General features: G+C 49.0%; 2 protein-coding genes across 21 annotated transcripts in view; both read left to right on the top strand.

The window, feature by feature from the left end:
- LOC148839172 (calcium/calmodulin-dependent protein kinase type II subunit beta) overlaps positions 1–16,408 on the top strand; it is a 79,550-nt gene extending 63,142 nt beyond the window's left edge. For all 18 annotated transcript variants that reach the window (XM_088905015.1, XM_088904979.1, XM_088904952.1 and 15 more), the window contains 4 exons: positions 2,409–2,484; positions 3,000–3,094; positions 3,345–3,579; positions 6,309–16,408. In XM_088905015.1, the coding sequence (XP_088761141.1) occupies positions 2,409–2,484; positions 3,000–3,094; positions 3,345–3,577 (404 nt within the window). In that variant the 3' untranslated portion in view covers positions 3,578–3,579; positions 6,309–16,408. The remainder of the gene's footprint in view (positions 1–2,408; positions 2,485–2,999; positions 3,095–3,344; positions 3,580–6,308) is intronic.
- Positions 16,409–18,640: 2,232 nt separating this feature from the next.
- ogdhb (oxoglutarate dehydrogenase b) overlaps positions 18,641–22,058 on the top strand; it is a 51,357-nt gene continuing 47,939 nt past the window's right edge. For all 3 annotated transcript variants that reach the window (XM_088904848.1, XM_088904843.1, XM_088904856.1), the window contains exon 1: positions 18,641–18,799. The gene's annotated coding sequence lies outside the window, so the exon portion shown is untranslated. The remainder of the gene's footprint in view (positions 18,800–22,058) is intronic.

Below are 22,058 nucleotides of genomic sequence, written 5' to 3'. Positions count from 1 at the left end.
TTTGATTAGAAAGTTAAAGTTCAACACGTGTGACTCCACGCTTCTCTCAGCCTGTTCTGCGGTTCTCTCCCAGTCTCACAGACCTTTATCATCCACATGGCAGTTGATTTCCAAACCTGACTCTATAGAGGCCGTCAATTTGCTGTACGTTAGCGTAGTGCATTCAGTTCTTTTTGTTTTTCTGCTGTCGCACACTTTTCCTGTCTCATTTCTCTGTGTTTTATTTTGTCATCCTGTTCTTGTCTCCTTTCCTGTTGGCCCCACCCCCCTGCCCCTCCCGGCCTCAGCGTCCCGGCTGACAGACATTGTGGGCAGTGTGCGCCGGGGGTCGGGCCCCCACTCAGACTCCGAGGGGGTGTCTGCCAGGCCTTCTGTCCCCCCGCCCCGCTCCTCCCCCCCCCCACTGCCCCCCTCCAGCCCCTCTATGCCTCCACAGAGTGAGTACGGGCTGGGGGCGGGGCACTGTGTTTTACAGCTTGTCTGCTTGGTGCAGTATGAGCACAGGGTGGCCAAAGTGCAGGCCATTGAGAGCCTTCAGCGAAGGCGCGGGATGGCGACTCATCTCGGTACAAAGAGCTGCTTCAGTCGCTGTGGCGATCTTGGAGGGAGAGCCGGGCAGTTACTGTCTTACTTGTCTTTAGCAGCCGATGCATCAGGTGCTCTTTGATCTCTGTCAAGGGACTTGAGCAGCTTGAGCATGGACCAGTGGTGAACGACTGTGTACAGGGCTGAAGTGCAGGGCTGGGGGTTGTTTTCCTGCAGTGTTGCTGCTGATGCACGCTTAACCAAACTCCCCTTATTCGAGGGCTTATCCATCAATGGCCATTTCAGTTTCCGTTTGCGGCTCCAAGCTATTCGTCCCCAAGCCGTCCTTTCAGAAGTTAGATTGCTACCCGCGAGACATTTTCTGAATTTCCAGAGTGAGGAGCGGCTCCTCTTGTCTGCTAGCCTGCTGCCGCAGTGCTGATGCCTTTTTGATACCTCCTGAGCCGGCCCTGGGCATTAGGGGATTATCCTCTCGTTAACTGTGACCCGCTCATCCGCCTGCCGTGTGTACGGGATTCCGAGCGGCCCCGCCCACTCCAGGACCGTGCCGCAGCCGAGGCCTGCGGGGGGGAGGAGGGGGGAGCAAATCTGATCTAAGTGACTGAGGGGACGAGAATAGCATGTTGAGGTCAGCAGTCTGCTCACGACTGAGTCAGTGAAAGAGGGGGGGGAGAGTACCAAAATGAGAAAAGGAAGAGTGGGCCGGGCAGAGCAACTCCATCTGGTTAAAGCGAAGGGTGGATTGCACTGAGCCGGGCCTTGGCGATGCCGTGACTTCGGCACGGTGCAGAGATCCTGGGCTAGCCGGCAGGGGACGAGGGCACAAGCGCGAGTGTGGAAGCGGGAGAGCGCACCAGTGTGCAAGAGGGGGGAGGCCATGCTGCATGCGCGGAGAGCGGCCGGCGGTGCGTGAGGAGGGGCGTGCTCCATCATGAATAACAGGCCGGCAGGTAAGGTGGAGGAAGGGCTGTCTCGACCTGTCCGCGGCTCCTCAGGCCCCCTGCAGCTACAGCTGCGCAGAAACGACAAACTGCTTCCTTATTGCGGCCAGCTGTAAGGAGCCGGCTGTGGGTCCGTGAGAAAGGCTCCTCTAGATCCCATGTGCAGGACCTGACGGAGCTGTTGTCTTATTTGTTTCGCGTCTGATCAGTAGGTAAGAAGACTGATGGCCCATGTGGTTCTGGAGCTAAAGCACTGTGGCGTTATTAAATGGACACCCACAGCACTGCGTTGATCCCACTCCCCTCACCCTCCCTGTCCGAGTGGCCTATGTTCGTACTGCGCGTAGTTATGTACTGTACATGTTGCATGTATATTTATCTAAATGGAAAGCTTTGCCGCACTTTGATCTCCTTCACTTTTAGCTCAAGGGAATGCGTTTGGAGAGCACTTAGGGATATTGAGTCATTGACTGCAGCCCAGTGTGCACAGTGAGTCAAATTTAGTGGCATATATAAAGGGAAATGTTGTTCACAATCCCCCTGCAAGTGCGACTTGTCAATGAAATGTCCTTACAGTATGAGAGCACAAAAGAGGCTGTGCGTGGGAGCTCGAGCGCTCTTCTTAGGAGTTTTTTTTTGTACATCTGGAAGGATGTCAGGAAACTCCCTGATTGGAGGCTGCAGTGTTTCCGGGGTGATCTGTGAGGCCGAAGGTGGGAACTTGTGACTTGCTTGTGGAATGTGTGCAGAGACCAGCAAACGTGACACATGTGAAGTGAGTGTGTGAAAGGGGTTTTGAATTTGTGTGTGTGTTTGTGTGAGGTCATAATGGTGCGGGTTAAGGTGGGCACTCGTCCTGCAGCTGGCTGGGTCCTGGCAGTGCCACGCTCTGTAGTAACGATGCTGCTGGTTCCTCCTCAGCACGCAAGCAAGAGATCATCAAGATCACGGAGCAGCTGATCGAGGCCGTCAACAACGGAGACTTCGAGGCCTACGCGTGAGTCGCTGGGGCGGAGGTCAGGGGGAGGCGGGACCGAGGGGCCTGTCCTGGGGTAGCTCTGATTGGCTGAGGACAGTATAGACCCTGATGCTCGGCAGTGTCTCTGTGCTGCACTTAAGCACAACAGTGGTGTTGCACTGTGGTTTGAGTCATTTTACCAGCTGTAGCATCTTGTACAAAACATGCACTGGGTACTGGAGGTTTCATGCACCCTTAGCTTATTTTGAGCAATTCTGCACAGACAGACAGCCTAGTGGAGTTAAAATGAAGCCGTGCTGAGGTAGGCCTTTTTTCTTCTCTGTTATAACCAGGAAGTCTTGAAATTGAACAAATTGAAGCACAAAGCGAGTCGTGCTTTTTTCCTCTGTCTCCCAGGATACAATGTCATTCTTTTAATCCGCCGTATAGTTCTGTGCATGTGATGCCACTGGTGTATTTCAGACACTCTCAGCGTGCAGTATGAGTTTCTTTCAGCGGGGAAGTTCAGTTTTGGCTTTTTTTTCCCCCCACAGGAAAATATGTGACCCCGGTCTGACCTCCTTCGAACCCGAGGCCCTGGGCAACCTGGTGGAGGGGATGGACTTCCACAGATTCTACTTTGAGAACTGTAAGAGTGCCGGGAAGAGAGGGTGGGAGGAGGGAGGCGCTGGGGGAGGAAATGTGGTGGGCAGAATGCTTGAGAAGGCCTGCATGTGGGGAAAGCACAAAACAAGACGTTAGAAGGGCTCAGCAGGCCTTGTGAAAGACAGTCCGATTGCAGTCATCGTGCAGCCTAAGTGTTGGCGTTGCGCCATGTAATTACTGCTCTTCTCATGTCACAAAAACAATCCTCCCTCCTCCTCCTCACTCTCTCTCAGTGCTGTCCAAGAACAGTAAGCCCATCCACACCACCATCCTGAACCCCCACGTCCACCTGATCGGAGAGGACGCCGCCTGCATCGCCTACATCCGCCTGACGCAGTTCGTGGACGCCCAGGGCCGGCCGCGCAGCAGCCAGTCGGAGGAGACCCGCGTGTGGCACCGCCGCGACAGCAAGTGGCAGAACGTGCACTTCCACTGCTCAGGGGCCCCTGCCGCGCCGCTACAGTGAAGGTACGGCTCGCCCACCCGCCCCAGCGCTGCCTTCTGCCGAGAGTTGCTCTAGTACGCCCCTCGTCTCTCTTGTGTTCGGTTACCTAGAATCATTCTAGTACATTTACACTTGCCCCTCGTCTCTGCCGTGTTCGGTTACCTAGAATTATTCTAGTACATTTACACTCACCCCTCGTCTGTCCCGTGTTCGGTTACCTAGAATTATTCTAGTACATTTACACTTGCCCCTTGTCTCTCCCGTGTTCGGTTATCTAGAATTATTCTAGTATATTTATACTCGCCCCTCGTTTCTGCTCTGCTTGCTTATCTAGAATTATTCTAGTACACTTACACTCGCCCCTCGTCTCTGCCGTGTTCGGTTACCTAGAATTATTCTAGTACATTTACACTCGCCCCTCGTCTCTCCCATGTTCGGTTATCTAGAATTATTCTAGTATATTTATACTCGCCCCTCGTTTCTGCTCTGCTTGCTTATCTAGAATTATTCTAGTACACTTACACTCGCCCCTTGTCTCTCCTGTGTTCGCTTATCTAGAATTATTCTAGTACATTTACACTCGCTCCTTGTCTCTCCTGTGTTCGCTTATCTAGAATTATTCTAGTACATTTACACTCGCCCCTCGTCTCTCCTATGTTCGGTTACCTAGAATAATTCTAGTACATTTACACTCGCCCCTTGTCTCTGCTGTTCTCGCTTATCTAGAATAATTCTAATACACTTACACTCGCCCCTCGTCTCTGCTGTGCTCGCTTATCTAGAATTATTCTAGTACATTTATACTCACACCTCGTCTCTGCTGTTCTCGCTTATCTAGAATTATTCTAGTACATTTACACTCACCCCTTGTCTCTCCCGTGTTCGGTTACCTAGAATTATTCTAGTACATTTACACTTGCCCCTTGTCTCTCCTGTGTTCGGTTACCTAGAATTATTCTAGTACATTTACACTCGCCCCTTGTCTCTCCCGTGTTCGGTTACCTAGAATTATTCTAGTACATTTACACTTGCCCCTTGTCTCTCCTGTGTTCGCTTATCTAGAATTATTCTAGTACACTTACACTCGCTCCTTGTCTCTCCTGTGTTCGCTTATCTAGAATTATTCTAGTACATTTACACTCGCCCCTCGTCTCTCCTGTGTTCGCTTATCTAGAATTATTCTAGTACATTTACACTCGCCCCTCGTCTCTCCTATGTTCGGTTACCTAGAATAATTCTAGTACATTTACACTCGCCCCTTGTCTCTGCTGTTCTCGCTTATCTAGAATAATTCTAGTACACTTACACTCGCCCCTTGTCTCTGCTGTTCTCGCTTATCTAGAATAATTCTAGTACACTTACACTCACCCCTCGTCTCTGCTGTGCTCGCTCATCTAGAATTATTCTAGTACATTTACACTCGCCCCTTGTCTCTGCTGTTCTCGCTTATCTAGAATAATTCTAGTACACTTACACTCACCCCTCGTCTCTCCCGTGCTCGCTTATCTAGAATTATTCTAGTACATTTACACTCGCCCCTTGTCTCTCCTGTGTTCGGTTACCTAGAATTATTCTAGTACACTTACACTCGCCCCTTGTCTCTGCTGTTCTCGCTTATCTAGAATAATTCTAGTACACTTACACTCGCCCCTCGTCTCTCCCGTGCTCGCTTATCTAGAATTATTCTAGTACATTTACACTCGCCCCTTGTCTCTCCTGTGTTCGGTTACCTAGAATTATTCTAGTACACTTACACTCGCCCCTCGTCTCTCCCGTGCTCACTTATCTAGAATTATTCTAGTACATTTACACTCGCCCCTTGTCTCTCCTGTGTTCGGTTACCTAGAATTATTCTAGTACATTTACACTCACCCCTCGTCTCTGCTGTGCTCGCTTATCTAGAATTATTCTAGTACATTTACACTCGCCCCTTGTCTCTGCTGTTCTCGCTTATCTAGAATAATTCTAGTACATTTACACTCACCCCTCGTCTCTGCTGTGCTCGCTTATCTAGAATTATTCTAGTACACTTACACTCGCCCCTCGTCTCTGCTGTGCTCGCTTATCTAGAATTATTCTAGTACATTTACACTCACCCCTCGTCTCTCCTGTGCTCGCTTATCTAGAATGCAGTTCTAGCGTTCTCTGTATATTATCTTGGGGTTACAAAATTGAATAAATAATGATACTGATGTTCTTAGATCTTCTTAATATTGTTATTCATATGCAATGTAAGTCAGAGAAATAGAGGATGTTACTGCAATAAGAAGTATAGCTTCTTAAACTGGTCACAGATGCACGCACAGCAAGATGAGATGTGATCAGTCCCAGCGCAAGGGTCCGTAGCTGCAAGAAATAAGAGTTGAGTGGGACACAGAATCATTTTCTGCCATGCTTGATTAACCACATTCTTCAAAGAAAGTCAGAAGATCTGATGTTGCAAAGCTTAAACGGTGCCTTAGAACTGTTTTTCAGTTTCTTGAATTTGCATCGCTTGAAGATGCTCACGTTACTTTCCAGACTTGTGTTTTCTAGAAGAACACATCGGGTGTGAACTCGGTGTGGTGGGGATTGTCTTAGGAATCTGGTGTTATGTACTTCTTCCTCGCCACAGGTTCTCGCGACACCTGTGAGCTCTGCGTACGCACTGAGTGCTCCTCGCGCAGGTTTGTTGAAACCGAGGGACGCGGTGGACTGGCCAGCGCCGCCGTTCCCAGGCTGACCCGCGCCCTGTGCTGTGTCTGTGTTTCAGGGGCGGCCGCAGTGCCCGAGTCTGACAGGGTGCCAGCGAGAGAGAAAGAGGGAGCGAGTCCAGGGTTCGAGCTTTGAGCCAGCGCCCTCACCCGCATGCACGTCTTTACAACCGCCCGCTGCTGTGCTGCGCCCGCTAACGCAACCTTCCAGCTGACCAGCGATCATCTACCGGCTACCCGGACAACCTCTTACCCATCCCATAATCCACTTCACCTACCCTCCGGCATGACAACCAAGGATCCTGACAACCGCCACTCAAGACCAAGGCAGCAGCAACAGTAGCAGCATCAGCAGCGAATCAGACAAGACTTATTTAACAGTCCAGTATTAATCCGCTCACATGTTTGTGTATCAACTCTTTAATCACGTCATCCCATTTCTGTCTCGACTGGCTGCGTGTTTACCGTGCCATGCACAGGCGCTCCGAATACAGTATGTAAAGTTTTAAACAAAATGCATTATTATTATTAATATTATTATGATTATGGTTATTATAATATGGCGATTGTATATGTAATTTGTACAATTCATATTCTTGATGCCAGTGGTTTCTAGAATTATAAGAGAGGAATATTTAATTTTTTTTTAAAGCATGAGTGTTTTTTCAGTATTCTCAGTGGCTGTTTTTATCGTGCTTGAGTAAAACACACATTGGCAGTTTTGTATATGCTTCTGTCTGTTTATAATTCTACTAGCAGCCCGGGTTCGATTCTTGTGTGATTTGGTTCTGAAATGGAATAACAGGAGAGGAGCCCAGGTCAGACCTGGAGAGGTTTTTCTTAGTTTGAAGGTGGTGGGAGGGCGGGATTGATTTGGAGCAGTGAGATATGATTGGTTCACGTTTTCTATGCGTACTTGGGCAGAGGGGTTACGATTGGCTGTCTTGCTTCTGCCAATCTGCCAGTCTGATAATTTTGTGAAACCCCTTTAGTGTGATATGGATCCTTTTGTGTGCTGGAGAGTTTGCTATATGAGGCTAATGAGCATGAATGACAGGTTTTGTTTTTAGTTTTTTGTGTTTTTGTGAGACTTTTGGCTTTTAAGGGCTTGTGCTGGGGATCACCTCAGTGAATGGATCTTCAAAGTACTGCATCTTCTACAGGAACGTATCTCAGTACTATACTGATTTATCTTGCTGCGCTATAATATACCAAATTCCTGTATTATACTAACATCATTTACTGCATATGGCTACTACACAAGTCCAAAAGTACTATATTACATTTCTTCTGGACAGTGGTAGTGTGATATACTCTTCTAAGCATGCCACAGTGCAGTATTCCTATAACACTTCCTACATTCTGCTCCTCCACTGCCTTGTCTTCTGTTCTGCATTAAGACACTCTACTAGACTCCCACTTTACTGTACTAATACCTTCTACAGCAGAGCCTCTCTGTGCCCGACTCTCTCCAGCAAAGAGGCTCATACACGCCAACGCCTCATCTTGCATGCAACCCTTTCCTCCATACCCAGCTATACTAGTGCATCATGAAAATATTCCCAGTATTGTACCGTCCCATAGTTTTACAACTGCAGCTCCCAGAGAACTGCACTGTGCTTTGCTGTACTATAATGAGATCCCAATTTGCATTGTCCCTGTTTTTGCTTGGAAAACTCTCTGCTGTCAAAGATAAGCCTGATGGGTCAGCTTTGCTTCTGGATTTGGGGGGATGGCTCCAGGACGCAACTGTCCCAGCCCAGGATTGAGCTTGTGCTCTGCAAGTACGAGAACGTAGCTTCTGTCGGCGATAGGTGTCGCCCGGGCAATCAGCCCACTGTGGGAAGGACCACAACAGGGGATGTGAGGTTGCTGACAATAATCCACAGGTAGCGAAGCCGAATCTGTGTTGAGCAAACAGGATGCCCGTAGCGAGAAATGCGGTGGGTGTTGTGTGGAGTTTTTAAAAAGGAATGTAGCAGAAAGTGGATGTCCCTGGGGTCTGGAGCTGTGGAGCAGACTGTCTCATCACTGAGACTGATAATGACCAGAGTTTACAGACAGGTGTTATCCACACCCCAGGGTCTGTTCTTGTATCCTAATGAGGACAGCAGGAGGCGTGTCTTGTTTCAGACTTGTTTCTGCAGGAGGCTTTAGGGTTTGGAGGAGTGCATTTGCCCTCTGAGGAAGGCTGCTGTGTTTGGTGTTGGGCGTTGTCACTGAAAGAGGCACAGCGAAGAGATTTACTGCTTCTGGGAAGGAGGAGCTGATGCTGGTCATGGAAAGTCTCTCCATCTCCGGCGGAGAGTCAAACCAAGTGCTTTTCAGCGTCTCATTGGCTATGGCCCATAGACGGTGCTCGCAGGATCCTTGCTGTTGCTTCGGTACTCTTTCTCCTTGTCAGGGTGGTGATGGTAGAGTTTGCAGGTGAGCAGAAAGAAGGGAAAGCAGGGGAGGGGCTCTCGCTTTTCACCTCTTCCGAGGTTGGTTTACCGCCACTGGCGCCGACTCCTGCGCGGACGTGTCTCTCTCCCTGGCGGTCTGCGCGCAGGGATACGCATCGGCGGGAAGCTCTCCGGAGGCGTTTTCCAAAATCCGCCTTTTTTTTACTGGTCTCTCCGGGTTTTTGTTCGCCCTGCCATTGTGGAGGGGTAGGAATGCTCGTTTCCCGGGTCTTGCCATGAGGCCCATCCGTGGGAATAAGCCTCTGAGACGCAGAGGGACTGCGTTGTACTGAATTCTACGTACACGCGCAGGTTTTAGTGAAGAGGTCAGAAACTGAACCATATCTGTTATTTTGTATTTATTTTATTGGGATTCGTTTTCACTTTAGGAGCGAGTTTGGACATCTCCTTTTCATGTAGGTCACTGGGATTTGAACGGTGTTGTTGGGGAGTTTTCGCGGGGATTGTCTGCTTTCTTTGAAAGTTTTAATTTATTTCATGTGTGTTGAAATGATCTCTGTATTTATTTGTACTTTTTATTATTTTATTTTTACCAGGTTTTCCAAATGTCAGAAAAAGGCCATGGGTGTGTCGAATGTTTCATTGCTGTTATTATAGTAAGCTGTGTGATGGGGGGGGGGGGGGAGTGTTTTGATGTCACATTGCCGGTGACAGGAAGGGCCAAATCCACAGAGGGGTCAGTCTTACCTGGATTTGGAATTTGCCCCCTGAGGCGGGGCTGGGGCATTGCGGTCTGTAAGTGGTCTGGTCTTAGGAGCCTTGTGCTTGGATGTGTGAAAGTATGGAGGCTGTTCGCTGTAAAACAAAGCTCTAGTACAGGAAACCAGACCTCTCGTTCTGCGTGAGGGGCGGCATTGAAGAAGTATAATTCTTCAACAAAAGACGTGCAGAGCCTTCCCATATTATACTGAGCAGTCTTGATGAGACAGATGCTAGGTATGTGACAACACATGGAAAAGGGAGCACACACAAACGTGCTCGAACCCGGGAGCCTGGCCTTACGCATCACGCAGGGCCTGATGCATACGCTTATAGTTTTACCATGGACATGGAACCTGGATAATTCCAGCATGTTGAACTGATGGGGGAGGGCTCTTCTGTACTATGAAATCCCAGTTAGTTTTAACCAAACCACTTCTGTGCTATGGCTACTTGGCACTGCCTGACCGTGCAGAACCTGATGCCTGGACCCGATTCTGGTCTGCATGCCCATCGTTTATCCCACTTCAGACCAGGGACACAGTGACCAGGCTACCAGCTCGAGGCAAAGAGCTTTCTTGTGTCCTGCGATAGAAGCACAAAGAAAACATTGTGCACAGTAATGTGGCACTCCAGGGAGCTGCAAGGGAAACTGTGATGATGCAGGAAGGGAGGCGCAGCAGAGGAGAGTCCAGCAGTGAAATTGGCTGTGGCACAGGTGATGCTCGCACTGTGCAGTCCTGTAGGTACTGTTGACCTCCTTAGGGCAGCAAGACCCATACAGCTGGGTCTGAACACATCTGTTGTACAGGCCAGTGGAATCAGTGTCACTGCTTGGAAATGGCAGCAAACAGTACTGTAGACAGTATGTCACTGATTCAGTTATAGAAAGGCCAGGCAGTACAGACGCTGTGCACAGTCTGGGCTGGGGGGGAGAGATCACAAGCTGACCAAGGACATGTAGAGGGATCTTTTTAAAGGGCCTTGAAACTAATGGACGATTCATATTCTCTTATTATTTACTTCCACTTGCAGGATTTAGAGTTGATTCCAGCAAAACACAGCCTCCTTTTATTCCCTGCAGTACCTTCACGTACGCTTATGTTCTATGGAAAGAAAAATGAGGGTGAATCTTGAAATCTTTTTATTGTTACCAGACCAGCTGCCGATACCTGCTCTGTCTGGAGACGGCCTGCTGGAGCGATCTGATTTTAGTGGTGAAAATTCGGTTTCCAGAGGCATTTTGTGCACATCTGGGTTCACCATGAAGGGACTTGGGGGAGTCAAACTAGAGGGAAAGTTACCCACTTTGAAGGTTAAGCAAAAACCGGTACGATCAAGCCACTTGCAATCTGTGATGCGCTAGGGGTTTTTTTTTTTGGCCCTTTTCTTTTTTTTTTTGTTCACCCCGGTGCTTGTTGTGATGATGTGGATGTGTGTGCGTGCGCGCAATTTAAAAAAACTGTAAATGAAAAAGAAAATACCCCCCCAAGGAGAAATAGCTGCATGTTAAAAATGGTCTTTTGTTCTTCTCTTCAGTGTGTTAAGCATCAAAAATAATCATTTTTAAAAAAATCTAAGAAAAAATATTGCTGACCTGCAGTTACCTAGTAATATCATAGATGGGATTTCTTTGCATGACATTCTACAGGACAATAAGTTTGGTGTTTTTTGTTTTTTTACTGAATGCTGTAAAACTATGAACCTTTCTCTATTTTCTGAGCTTTGTAAGTGCATAAAACTATTTTTGTCTCAAGATGATGATAAACCTGTCATGATGATTGTATGGCATGCTTTTGTACAGGGCTCAGTGTTGTCACTGCAGCGGGAGTCTGCACTGCGGAGCTGATCGAGAGCAGCGTGTTCGTACAGCACGTGCATTTGTAGATGGATCACACCCAGGCACAGATTATCCGGCTGCGCTCTTGGAAGTATTAGCCAGTTATTTAGCCAAGCTAATTAATTGATTTAAATGTTTAATTTGATTAAAAGTGTTTATCCTTGACGTTGAAATACTGCTGAATGTCAAACCCTGTAATTGATAAGGAATAAAATCTTTTTCAGATGGTGCTAGTCGTGAAAAAGCACTATAAAAGTGTTTGTCCCTGCTCTAACGGTTAATACCACCCTGACTCGACAGAGCAGCTTTTATGGAATAGATCGATCTGAATTGGCCACCATAGATTTTTGTGCTTATAACCTTGCGTGAAAGCCTGCTCTATTTTTCTCCCTACGTGGCGTCTACACCGCTCACCTGTAACACAAACCCTCAGAGGAGCATGAGTTCCGTTGCACGTCTCCCCCACGACCCCCACCCAGCTCCATCTCCCAGGTGGAGTTACAGAGTAACGCGAGACACCGCGCTAAAGCTAGGGCATCAACAGGACCATGGCCAAGGTGCTGCCTGGAACACACAGAACACCTGCAAAGCCAGGAACCATCTGCAGAAGAAGGGCATTCTGCAGCTCTTCAACCATGACCTCCACTAGGTCAGGGAGGCTGGCGGGGTGAGTTGTTTCTCTGTCAAATAACAACTGCAGCCATTTTCCCTCCCCAGGAAAACTCTCAGTAGCAGCAGGGAGACGGGGCTTTCTTCTCCCTAGCCAACATCACCAGGAGTGCTCCCTGGCCACCACTGCCCTTCTATCCCATGGACCTGCATTCTGCGGGGATTTTTGTATGAAGTAGAATCGTGGCGGGTAGGTGCATTCTTCATGGCCAACCATTCAATCTAGACGACTCCTTACACCCCTACCCAGCAACCCACATCCCCTCCAAGATGTGTAAACCGTAAACTTTCCCTTATTGGGGAAAGGGAAAGCCATTAAGTTTACCCCCGTTTTGTCTTCCCCCCCCCCCCCGCCCTCATTTTTAATTCACCAGCACCATAGCTTTAACCACCAGGAAGCTGTTCGAAGTAGTGACCTAGTAACCTGCTCGACCCTGCCAGGCTGATCCTGTCTGGGCAGGGATATTACTCAATAACCCAGACTGGCACCCATGCCACCATCTACTCCAACTGCTCGGATTCCATTCTGCCCAACCTAGTCGGCTCAGACACGACTCCTAACCTCAGGCAAGACTGCTACCTTCAACACTTTGGAGCGAGCACACCGTACTCTGCCCTGCTGTCATTTCCTTTCATAACCCTTGGAGTAAACCCACTCCTCAGAGAGTGCAACCATGAGCCAAACTGTACCTTTTCCCTCTCGCACCTTTCCTAACCACCCATGTCCACCATCGTGCCATCTAAATACTCTGCAGCTGAGAGACTGGTCTCTATGGCTGCTTACTTTGCTAATGCCTGCATGCAGTGTGGATTTTGAAGGTTGTGAGGCATCATTAGGCAGCCTCTTGTGGCAGGGCCAGTCCATTCAGGAGACACGCTGCTACTCCTCCTAAACAAGCCCTTTAACAACCAGTCCAGGTAGCCGTCCTCCTAGATTGAGCCCTTTTCCATAATTCTTTCAGTCGTAGACTTGAGGTGAGGATGCAATCTCTCTTTTCCCCAGGAAAAGGACCAAGTTCTTTCCCAAAGACTAAATATGGTACTTCCCCAGTTCTTTAGGGCTAAAGGGGAAAACTCCCAAGACCTTACGGTATTCTTCCCCATTGAGCACTTAAGACGGAACATCTTAATCCTTTGGATCTGAGCTTCCCCTGCTCCACCATCCTCCGGAAATATTCAGACTGCCCAGGACGACCTTGCTTATAGGTTTGTCGTCTTCTCCAAGACCCTTCTGCCTCCTTGTGCTGGGTCAGCAGGGTTTCTCCAGGGAATATGGTGATGGGCTAATAATGACTTTCACTTCCTGCAGCCCGATTTCCTGCTTTGCATCCATGGGAAGACCTCCCGAAGCTCCTCCATCTGTCACTGCCGTGGCAGCTGTTGCGCAATGCCCTTCTCCGTCTGAGCGGAACTCGCTTCCTCTTGGCATCTCTTTTTAACAGACAGTTTTCCAGCAAAAGATTAGGAGTGTAGACAAATGTTCAGTTGTTAGAGTTCTTCTTTCTGAAGTAGTTTGTCACTCTGGCTGGTCTGTAACTGGGCTTCTGTAAAGAGAATTGTGTCCTCCACCTCTCCTCTCCGCAAGGGCATGCTTGAGTTGGGAACACCTCTGTGGACTGCTTCACTGCAGTGCAAGAGACTCTGGACTGGAGCTCTAGGAGGATGGCCATAACCTACTGGGCCTCCTCTGCTACCGACTGGAGGCTCTTGATATAGCTGGTTCTTCAGCTCGCCGTTTACTTGTGTCAGGTGGTTCTGAAATGGGCATTCACTCATCACTCATCAGGGTCTCAGATGACCACACTGACTCTTCTTCTGCTGTTCATTAGGCTGTAGGACCTCCTTCTTCTCCCTCAGCTCACAGGTCAATGCAATGGACTTTTGCTGCAGTTTTCCCAGTTCGGCATCTTGCTGGCTCCTCTGTTTGGGGTTCTGGAAGAGAGTTTCTCGAAGCCTGACAGTCTCCCATGGAAAAGCCTGATGGCTATGACTGAAAGTCTGGCCATGCATTTGTCCTTTTCTGCAACCAGAGCATCCCTGTCACATGTTCCTGGCAGCTGGAACACCTGCAGGTCTGTGGAACTGTGAGCCCCCCCCAAGGCCACATGATCTCCTATTCAGGAGAGTTTCTGAACCAGGCTTCAGCTCTCTCTCTTCTCCCAAGTCAAGCTCATCTCACTTGAGCACACCAGACCGCGTTCCTCCACGTCTCCTGGTGCCCAGTCTTATGTTCTTTCTTCTTCGTCTCCAAGGTGCTGGCCTCTTCCGAAGAAGGAGCTGTAGAGTGTTCTGGCCTTGCTACAGGCTCTTACCAGAGCAGAAAGACATGCCTCCTGTGATCTGCGGGGCTGGGACCTGTTCATGCTTCTCACAGCTGCCGCACCAGTCTGGGCTCCTGCTGGTCCAGGGAGGGGGCGAGGGGCGGGTGGTCTCTGCACCAGTCACACCATCCCCAGCGGGCCCATCTGATGGTCTCAGCTACCGCCAGCTCCTCCCAAGCACTGCCAGAGGAGCCTGACCCCCTTCACTCTGTTACAGAGTCTTCTTTTCCAACTCTTGTCAAGCTACTAAAGCATCTTCCATTGTTTTAATTGCATTCTCGGGAAAGGAGAATACATTTCTTCCCCCGGAATATTACTTTTTCCTCCCTTTGTTTGGAAAAAAAATCGAGATAAGAGACGACTTGCATCGGTTTTCTTCTTTCTTGGGGGATTGCAATACTTTTATTGACCGCTAGGGCTGGTTCTTCTTAACCTGGTAGCGTGGCTTTGGACGATCAACACCCGTGAACCACCTGTGATAGGGCGCCTGAAACCCTATTTTCAGTCGACGGGGGAGCCGTCCTATTTCTCCGCCCCCTCAAACCTACGGATATTTTTATTCTTTTTGTTTTTAACCAAATCCTGGTCTCGCCTTTTCGGAAGCCTTTTAAAGAGAAGACTGCTCTACCTCAGCTGCAGCAGGTTCCGCTCCTCTAACCTCGTGCGAATGGAAAGCCTGCGCTTGTTGATGCTCTTCCACGCCGTACACCTGTAGCGCGAGTAGACACACGCACACCACTCGGAGAAACCGCTGCTCCACTAAATCAAATCAAAATTCTTCAGTCAATCGTCTTTTTTTAAAGGGTCAAAATACAGTTGAGGATCGCGAAGCCATGACCACTCGCAAGACTGTTGTTACTTGGTTTGAAATTCAGCGCAGTCCATCACTTTTCAACACCTCGGTTATGGGTTACAGTTATTTCGCTCTTGAATTCACTTCTTTCTTCAGTCTGAAACTCCAGGCAAACCTGTACGTGCGCTGCCAGGTGTCCGAAGAAAACAGTATACGTTTGCTTTTAATCCTACTGAATTTCTTTTGTAAATAAGACCTGCAGGCTACGTACACGTACGCTAGATGGCGCAATCCAACGCTGTCAAATAAATTTTCGATTAAAAAGTGAAGAATAATGGATGATAGAACAGTAATTATTTTCGTTTGTTGTTAAGAGCTTGCTTGTGATTGAAAATGCCATGTTTATTTAAACTTGTTATGTAATGATACGTGGAAGGCACAGCTATTACAGTGCAGTTGGAATTTAGTAAAAACAAAAGTTAAAAACAGTTTATTCCTTATCTCCATCGGGGTCCAAATTTTCGATTCTGTTTTCTCTTCAGGGTAGATATAATGTGTTTTATAATCTTTTATCTCGATTGACCTTCCCTGGTTTAGAGGACAAACAGCATTGTGACCTGAAAACTAAATTATTCCAAGGACGCTAAAACTAAAGACAAGAGTGTGGCACGTTTGTATAACAAATGGTGCAGATTAAATCTCAATCCCGGGCCATTTATCGCAGCAGGAGGCGCCCACGATGCGACACTAGGACACTCCAGCACTTGCGTTCCACGCAGTTTGTGCAGTAGTGGCCGGCAGGCGCTCAGGTCTCGCTTGAAGGCCAGTGCAGCCCTGGTCCTCGCCCAGTGCCCCTAGCAGCGCCGCCGGAAGACGACAGGACCTTAACATCCGTGTAGCATGATTCGCTCTTCCCACCACAGTCCCACTGCAGGGTTCCGCAGCGAGGGTGGGGGTGAGCTGGCAGGCTTACCCGGACTCGCTCGGGGTTCTCGTTGCTCCTCCAGCCCAGGGGGAAGCCGCCTGCCCTGCGGAGAGTCGGTCCTGTGTCCGCTCAGCTCTTCGGCTCTGTACGACGCTGCTCTCTCTCTCCTCCTGCTGCCTGACAACACCGAGCTGACGACTCTTTGTAGTATTCCTTCTGCCTTTCTTCCCCCCCTTGTCCTTCTTTTCAAAGTATAGTTTCTCCGCAGTTTAAAACCTTCTTTTCTTTTCTTTTTTTTGTCAGTTCTGGTTTCTATGAAGATATTAAACTACTCTATTTCTCGGATGATTATTCTGATGATTACTGTTCTCCGATGTGCTCTATGTGTTCTCTGACTTAAGGAAATGTGTTAAAATGTTATCAATAAAAGCAACAACTTCAATACAAGCCCTCCCTTCTCTCTCTCTCTTTCTCCTTGCTGTTGTCTTTTTCTCTGTCTAAAAAACGTTGAAAATGCCAGAAGGACTGTAGCTCCTCCAGTGGAAGTCTTGGACATGAGGGCACCTGGCTTAAACTAATTAAAATGTCTCATTATCGTTGGCTAGCATGGTTGCCTTGCAGCACTGTCTGTGAGGAGTTTGTATGTTCTTCCCACGTCCATATGGGTTTCCTCTGGGTACTCCAGTTTCCTCCCACAGTTCAAAGACATACTGGGTTAATTGGCATCTGGGAAAATTGGCCCTGGTGCGAGTCTGCGTGCCCGGTGATGGAGTGCCATCTTTGTGCCTGTTTCTTGTAAGGATAGGCATTCCCCCACAACCCTTAATTAAATAAAACATTTAAAAATGGATGGATTGATGGAATAACCAGATTCTTTAGCTGACGCTGATAAAACGAGGAAGTTATAGTGTTCCGGGCAAGGTGATGACACCCTGTGGTGACCGGTGTCCCCTGCAGTCTGTCCGGCGGACGAAGAGTCCCATTCCCTCCTTGCCATCTGCTGTCTCGCTGATTTCTAGCAGAGAGGAGGAGAATGCACTTGCACCAGCTGACAGGGCAGAAACCTCTCGTGACGTGGAAATGACGGCTCTCGTATCGACGCACCTGCGGACGTGATCCCCCTCTGACCCCTCCACCCGGCCACGGATGCGCCCCCCTGTCCTTATCTCCGAGTGTGCCCCCCCCCCCCCCGCCGGCACCCCTTCGGCGCCCTGCTGTGCTGATGCTGCGAGGCTGGTGTGAGCAGAGTCCAGCTCCTCCTTGCACAACGAAGGACAAAGTCTCTCCTCCTAAACCCCCCCCCCCCCAGGACTCACTATCACAGGCGAAGTGATAACAGCGAGATCACACACACCCCCGGAGGCACATGTACACAACACCCGCACGCAGCCTCTCACATCGACAGATGGACTGTGCTCCCACACCCAAAGACAGCTATACAGACGCAGGTGAGACAGACATACAGCATGTTTCTACACCAGGCAGCCAGGCCTGCACAGAGACTTCAGAATCACACTGGCACAGCGCTTTCTGAGACTGGTGCAGCTTGCACTGGGGGAAGGGCCTCTCTGACTCACCCCTCAACTTAAGCATCCTTTACAGAGGGTGACTAAGAAAGCCAAAAGCATCAGGGAGTGTGTCTCACCCCCTCCATTGTGAATTCACACTTCTCCCATCTGGGAAATGCCTCTGTGCCCCCCAGGTATAAAACCAACAGAGTCAGGAAATCTTTCATCCCCACTGCAATCACACTCTTGAACAATGCAAAGTCACTACCTTGTCTCTTGTAACACTTCTGTATTCTCTTCCCTTTTGATGATGTGCATTTGTCATTGTGTTGTGTTTGTGCTGTGAAACAAATTTCCCCCTAGGGGACAATAAAGCTTGAATTGAAAAAACTAAAGCTTGAATAGACTGCGTTTCACGCAGTGGTGTTTGGGGTGGGCAGGGGGGGATGGACAGAGTTTTCACTTCTCACACAGCTGTAAAACTGACCGTCACTCTTTGGCCTCAGGAAGGGTAGCAGTGGCCTCTCTGCTGAGGCGGGAGAGTAGCACAGCTGGTCAGGAGCAGGCAAGCCTAATGCGGACTGTAACCAGGGTGAGAAACCACCCTTGGCCTACTCCACCCAAGCCCTTCATTTCATCAGCAGGGACGACTGTCCAAAGGCTGCTCCAGAGTTTCCCATTCACATCCCATCCTGTCACCTAGCAGCGGCAGATTTCTGGTCTCTAGGGGCCAAGACCACAGCAACACACAGGTGAGGTTGGGGAGGCTCCCCACTCACACACATCGCGACCCAGCGCGGTGTGACAAAGACTTTAGCAACGCACATTCCCAGTGCTCGGGGCCTGGATTTAACACAGAGCGTAACCCAACTAGTAAACACCGGACCTCGTGAAATCAGGACGCTTCCTCCCCTGTCAGGACTTTTAAGTAGCAAAGTTCTTCCTAAAGAGTTTATTTTGTCTGCGTGTAATTCACAATGTAAAAAGCTGAGGAATAAAACGGCTGCTTCTTTTTTTTATATTTATTTAGCAAAAATTAACTTTTCCTGACGGGCACTACAATACGCTCAACAAGCGGCGTGCTCGTCCTTACAGCTAAGGTTACGTCTCCCAGCGTGAGGGTGCGGCACGCCAAAATTCCTGTTCTTGACGTCAGAGCGCGGTGACGCAGAAGGCCTGGACTCGGAGTAGTCTTGCTCCGCGCGCTGTCATTTCCAGTCTGGAGAATCGGAGGGCAGTGCGGCTGTGAGGTGCCGAGCCGCTTGTTAACTAATATTCGCCGAAATACTTACAGACTTTCACCCGCTAACCGACTAAAGGAGAACAAAACGTAAGTCCTCTGCATTTATTTCTAGATAGGTTGCATTTAGAAAAAGAACGGCTCGACTAAAAACCGGGGGAATGAAGCACATCTCTGTGACGGCATAGAGAAGTAACTTAGGATCTTTTAGTAAAAGGTAGCGATGGGAGCAGACCTTCTGTAGTACCTGTCTGAACTCCCGGGCAGGCCTTGGGAATGCCAGGCTGTAGTTTCTTTCCTCTGCAGGAAAGGTGGCTGAAATATTCTAGCAAAATTGTTTCTGTAACCCGGTACGCAAGGAAAGGACACAGTGATGGACAGTAGCGACGACCCAATCACACCGCCCAGACCGCCGCGGTGTAGGCGGGCTGCTGCTTACGCAGCCAATCAACGTAGCTTTCGGCAAGGATGGAGGCGGGACTGAGCCGGGCGGGACTGGGCTTGGTTGAGTTTAAGGAGAGAAAGTGCAGTATAGCGAGGACGCAAGGTCAGGACATAAGCGTAGTCTGCTAGTGGGACAAACAAGACGCGTGGGGGGGAGATAGGCTCTCTGGGAACTTCACTGGGGGTTCAGCGCAGAACTGGAACCGGGTCCCCGTGCTGCAGAAAGCTGCCTTGTTGTTAAAGAAGGGCTGTTTTTCTGCACTCACTGCGGCTGCGGGTTGCCATGAAAAGAGACCCGCGCATACACACACAACGCGTGTGTGTGTGCACATTGTGTGCGTTCCTGGAAGCATGAGGCGAGATAACACTTTTTTTTTACAGCCCCGCACAGTACTCTAGTCTTTCTTTTTAATGCTGACTTCAGCAATCAATACATAATGAGATATGCATAAATTACTCCAACGCTTAGAAATAAACAAGCAGAAGAGCAAAGTTCCTATGTGCTGCGACCTACCCCAACCACCATCGCCTCTTCTCGGGTCTGTGCTGAACAGGGCTCTTTTGAGTTGTCTGTTATTCAGGCACAAACGCTGTTTAGCTCCAACAGAACAGAAGATACATGGCTGTAGTAGCAGCAAGGGCTTGAAAAGCAGATAACATAAAAAATGAAGTATCTCTTGCATTTCCGAATTAAAAGTGTGCAGTTCGCATATAGGTGATCTTATATAAAAGATCTTTTCTTGGCACATTTGCACGTGGAGCTTGCACTCCTTTTGTATCTCTTTTCACAGTCCATCATCTTCACAGTAACAATAGTGAAAGTAGAAACGTATAGAAATACATCTCGGGGCTTAAAGGTGCCGATGGACTTGGAGATCAGTCCACACAGTCCTGGGGCTACCCGGCAGGATGCGAAGCCTGTGACTTGTTCAGAGCCCTGCTTGAGTGATGCAGGGACGTGCACGAGGATGTTGACAGGAGCCCGTTCATCTTCTGTAATTGGAGAAGGAAAAAAAAAATCATAACGTACCTCTGTGAAAGCATTTGAATAACCTTAGAAAGGAGCCACGTCATCCTCTTACAAAAGGGCCGGTAGGGTCTTGTTTGCAGTCACAACCTGTTTGCTGCGTTGTTGCTTGGTGTCCACGCTCTCTGGGTCCTGGATCATTCCTTCTGCTTGTGTTCTTGCCTTGTGCGGTGCATAGGCACGGGCCTTATTTTTTTCATTTCATGCTGTTCGGCTTGGAGCACACGGCACGATCTGTACTGTGAAGTTTGAGATGGAACGAGTGAGGTTCACATACACGGGTGTCGGTGATTAGCTGCGTCAGTGCTGTGCTGCTCGTGAGTGCTGATGATTCATAGTGGCTTCAGCGTGATGTACAGCACTGAGTGAATGAGGTCTGTATGTGTGCACAGGACAAGGAGCTTAGTCACCTCACGTTTATCTCAATACAAATGGAATGGAGGGGGGTATGGTAGTTAACTGGGTCCTGGCTTCGATTCCAGCCTGGGTCTGTTTCTGTGAGAAGTTGGGAATGTGGGAGGAAATCGCAGCACTTGGAAAAAACACTTGCTGACTAGGTATGGTGGGCCCGGTGATGGACCTGTGTCCCATCCACAGTATCCCAACCACCGGAAGAGAGGCTCCAGGATGCATATCAGCAATCCGCAGTTTTCCGATAACGGATTGATGGAGTTAGACTTCACGGCAGTTGCTGTAGCAAGACGAGGGAGAGCCACAGTAATTGCTGATGTGGTACATTGTGCAGGAAAGCACATGACTGCATACGGAGCACAGGAGCAGTCCTGAAGATGGGGGAGCCATCAGCTTGAGTGCTCATTCTGTTGTTACTGTTGTATCCTCAAACATGCCACTGTGTGCCCTGTAGTCTGGTTTGCCTGACATTTCCCTGATCTGAACCTGAGTGGTTTTCCTTCATTTTCCTTCCCAGAAACACCAGCCAGCATCAGCGCCATCTTGTCCCATGGCGAGCTCTGTCCGAGACTCCATCTTTAACCTTCTTCCTCCATTGAAATTTGAGTCCAGCTTATGACAGTCTGCGGGACTTTCTTCTCTTTCATGTTTCAAGCAGTTCCCCTTTGCCCCCCCCCCCCCCCCCAGACAAGGCTGAACAAACTTTAATTGTCTTTTTGGTTTGTTTAAGAGGAAGGGTCCCGAGAAGAATTCAGGTTACACTGGAAAAATTCTTGGATTATGAAATAGCCACACATGGAACACTTAATCCTGTTTTTATCCCTTTCGATGGAACAGGTGATGCTCATCTGATTAGATTTCTTACTGGACAAACCAAAGTCAGACTTTTCCGATTTGACTTGCAGACATGGAGTTTGGACCTTCCTTGAATTCTCCTCCCACATATCCTTCTTTTTTTTTTTGCTGCCCGTGTATATTTCTGGATCCCAATATGTGCAGTTTTTAAAACTGAAACTTTGCATCTCTTTTCTGGCTCTGTGAGAATCCTGACTGGGGCAGGCTGCCAGACAGCTCACGTGTTCCTGGGCCACAGTTAATGAATATTTGAAGTTGCAGTTCTTGGCCTGGGTAGGCAGAGCCGCACAGGACCCACATTACTTATGTGTCTGCTCCGATCTTCTGCCTTCCTGCTCAGTAGAGAAAAACTCTCGCGTTTGCAAGCTGAAGGCACACTTCCTCTTGCCAAATAGGCCTTAGCCATTGGCAGCTGAAGCTGAGTTATCGCTGTGACCACAGGGTGACCCGGGGACACGTCTGAGATAAGCTCGAAAGCTTGCATGAACCTGCAGAGTCAAACAAGTGATAAACGTCAGGCCTTGCATGTTGCAGGTTCCAGAAGCGATGCGACAGAGCGTTAGGTGTTATGTAGAGGAGAGCCGTAGCCTTGGAGCGCTGCTCGTGCCCGGG

The sequence above is a fragment of the Atractosteus spatula genome, chromosome 2, assembly GCF_055471065.1.
Source record: "Atractosteus spatula isolate fAtrSpa1 chromosome 2, fAtrSpa1.hap1, whole genome shotgun sequence".
In the NCBI taxonomy this organism is placed as follows: domain Eukaryota; kingdom Metazoa; phylum Chordata; class Actinopteri; order Semionotiformes; family Lepisosteidae; genus Atractosteus; species Atractosteus spatula.
Note: the sequence above shows the minus strand (reverse complement) of the source record. Positions and strands in the feature narration are given on the sequence as shown.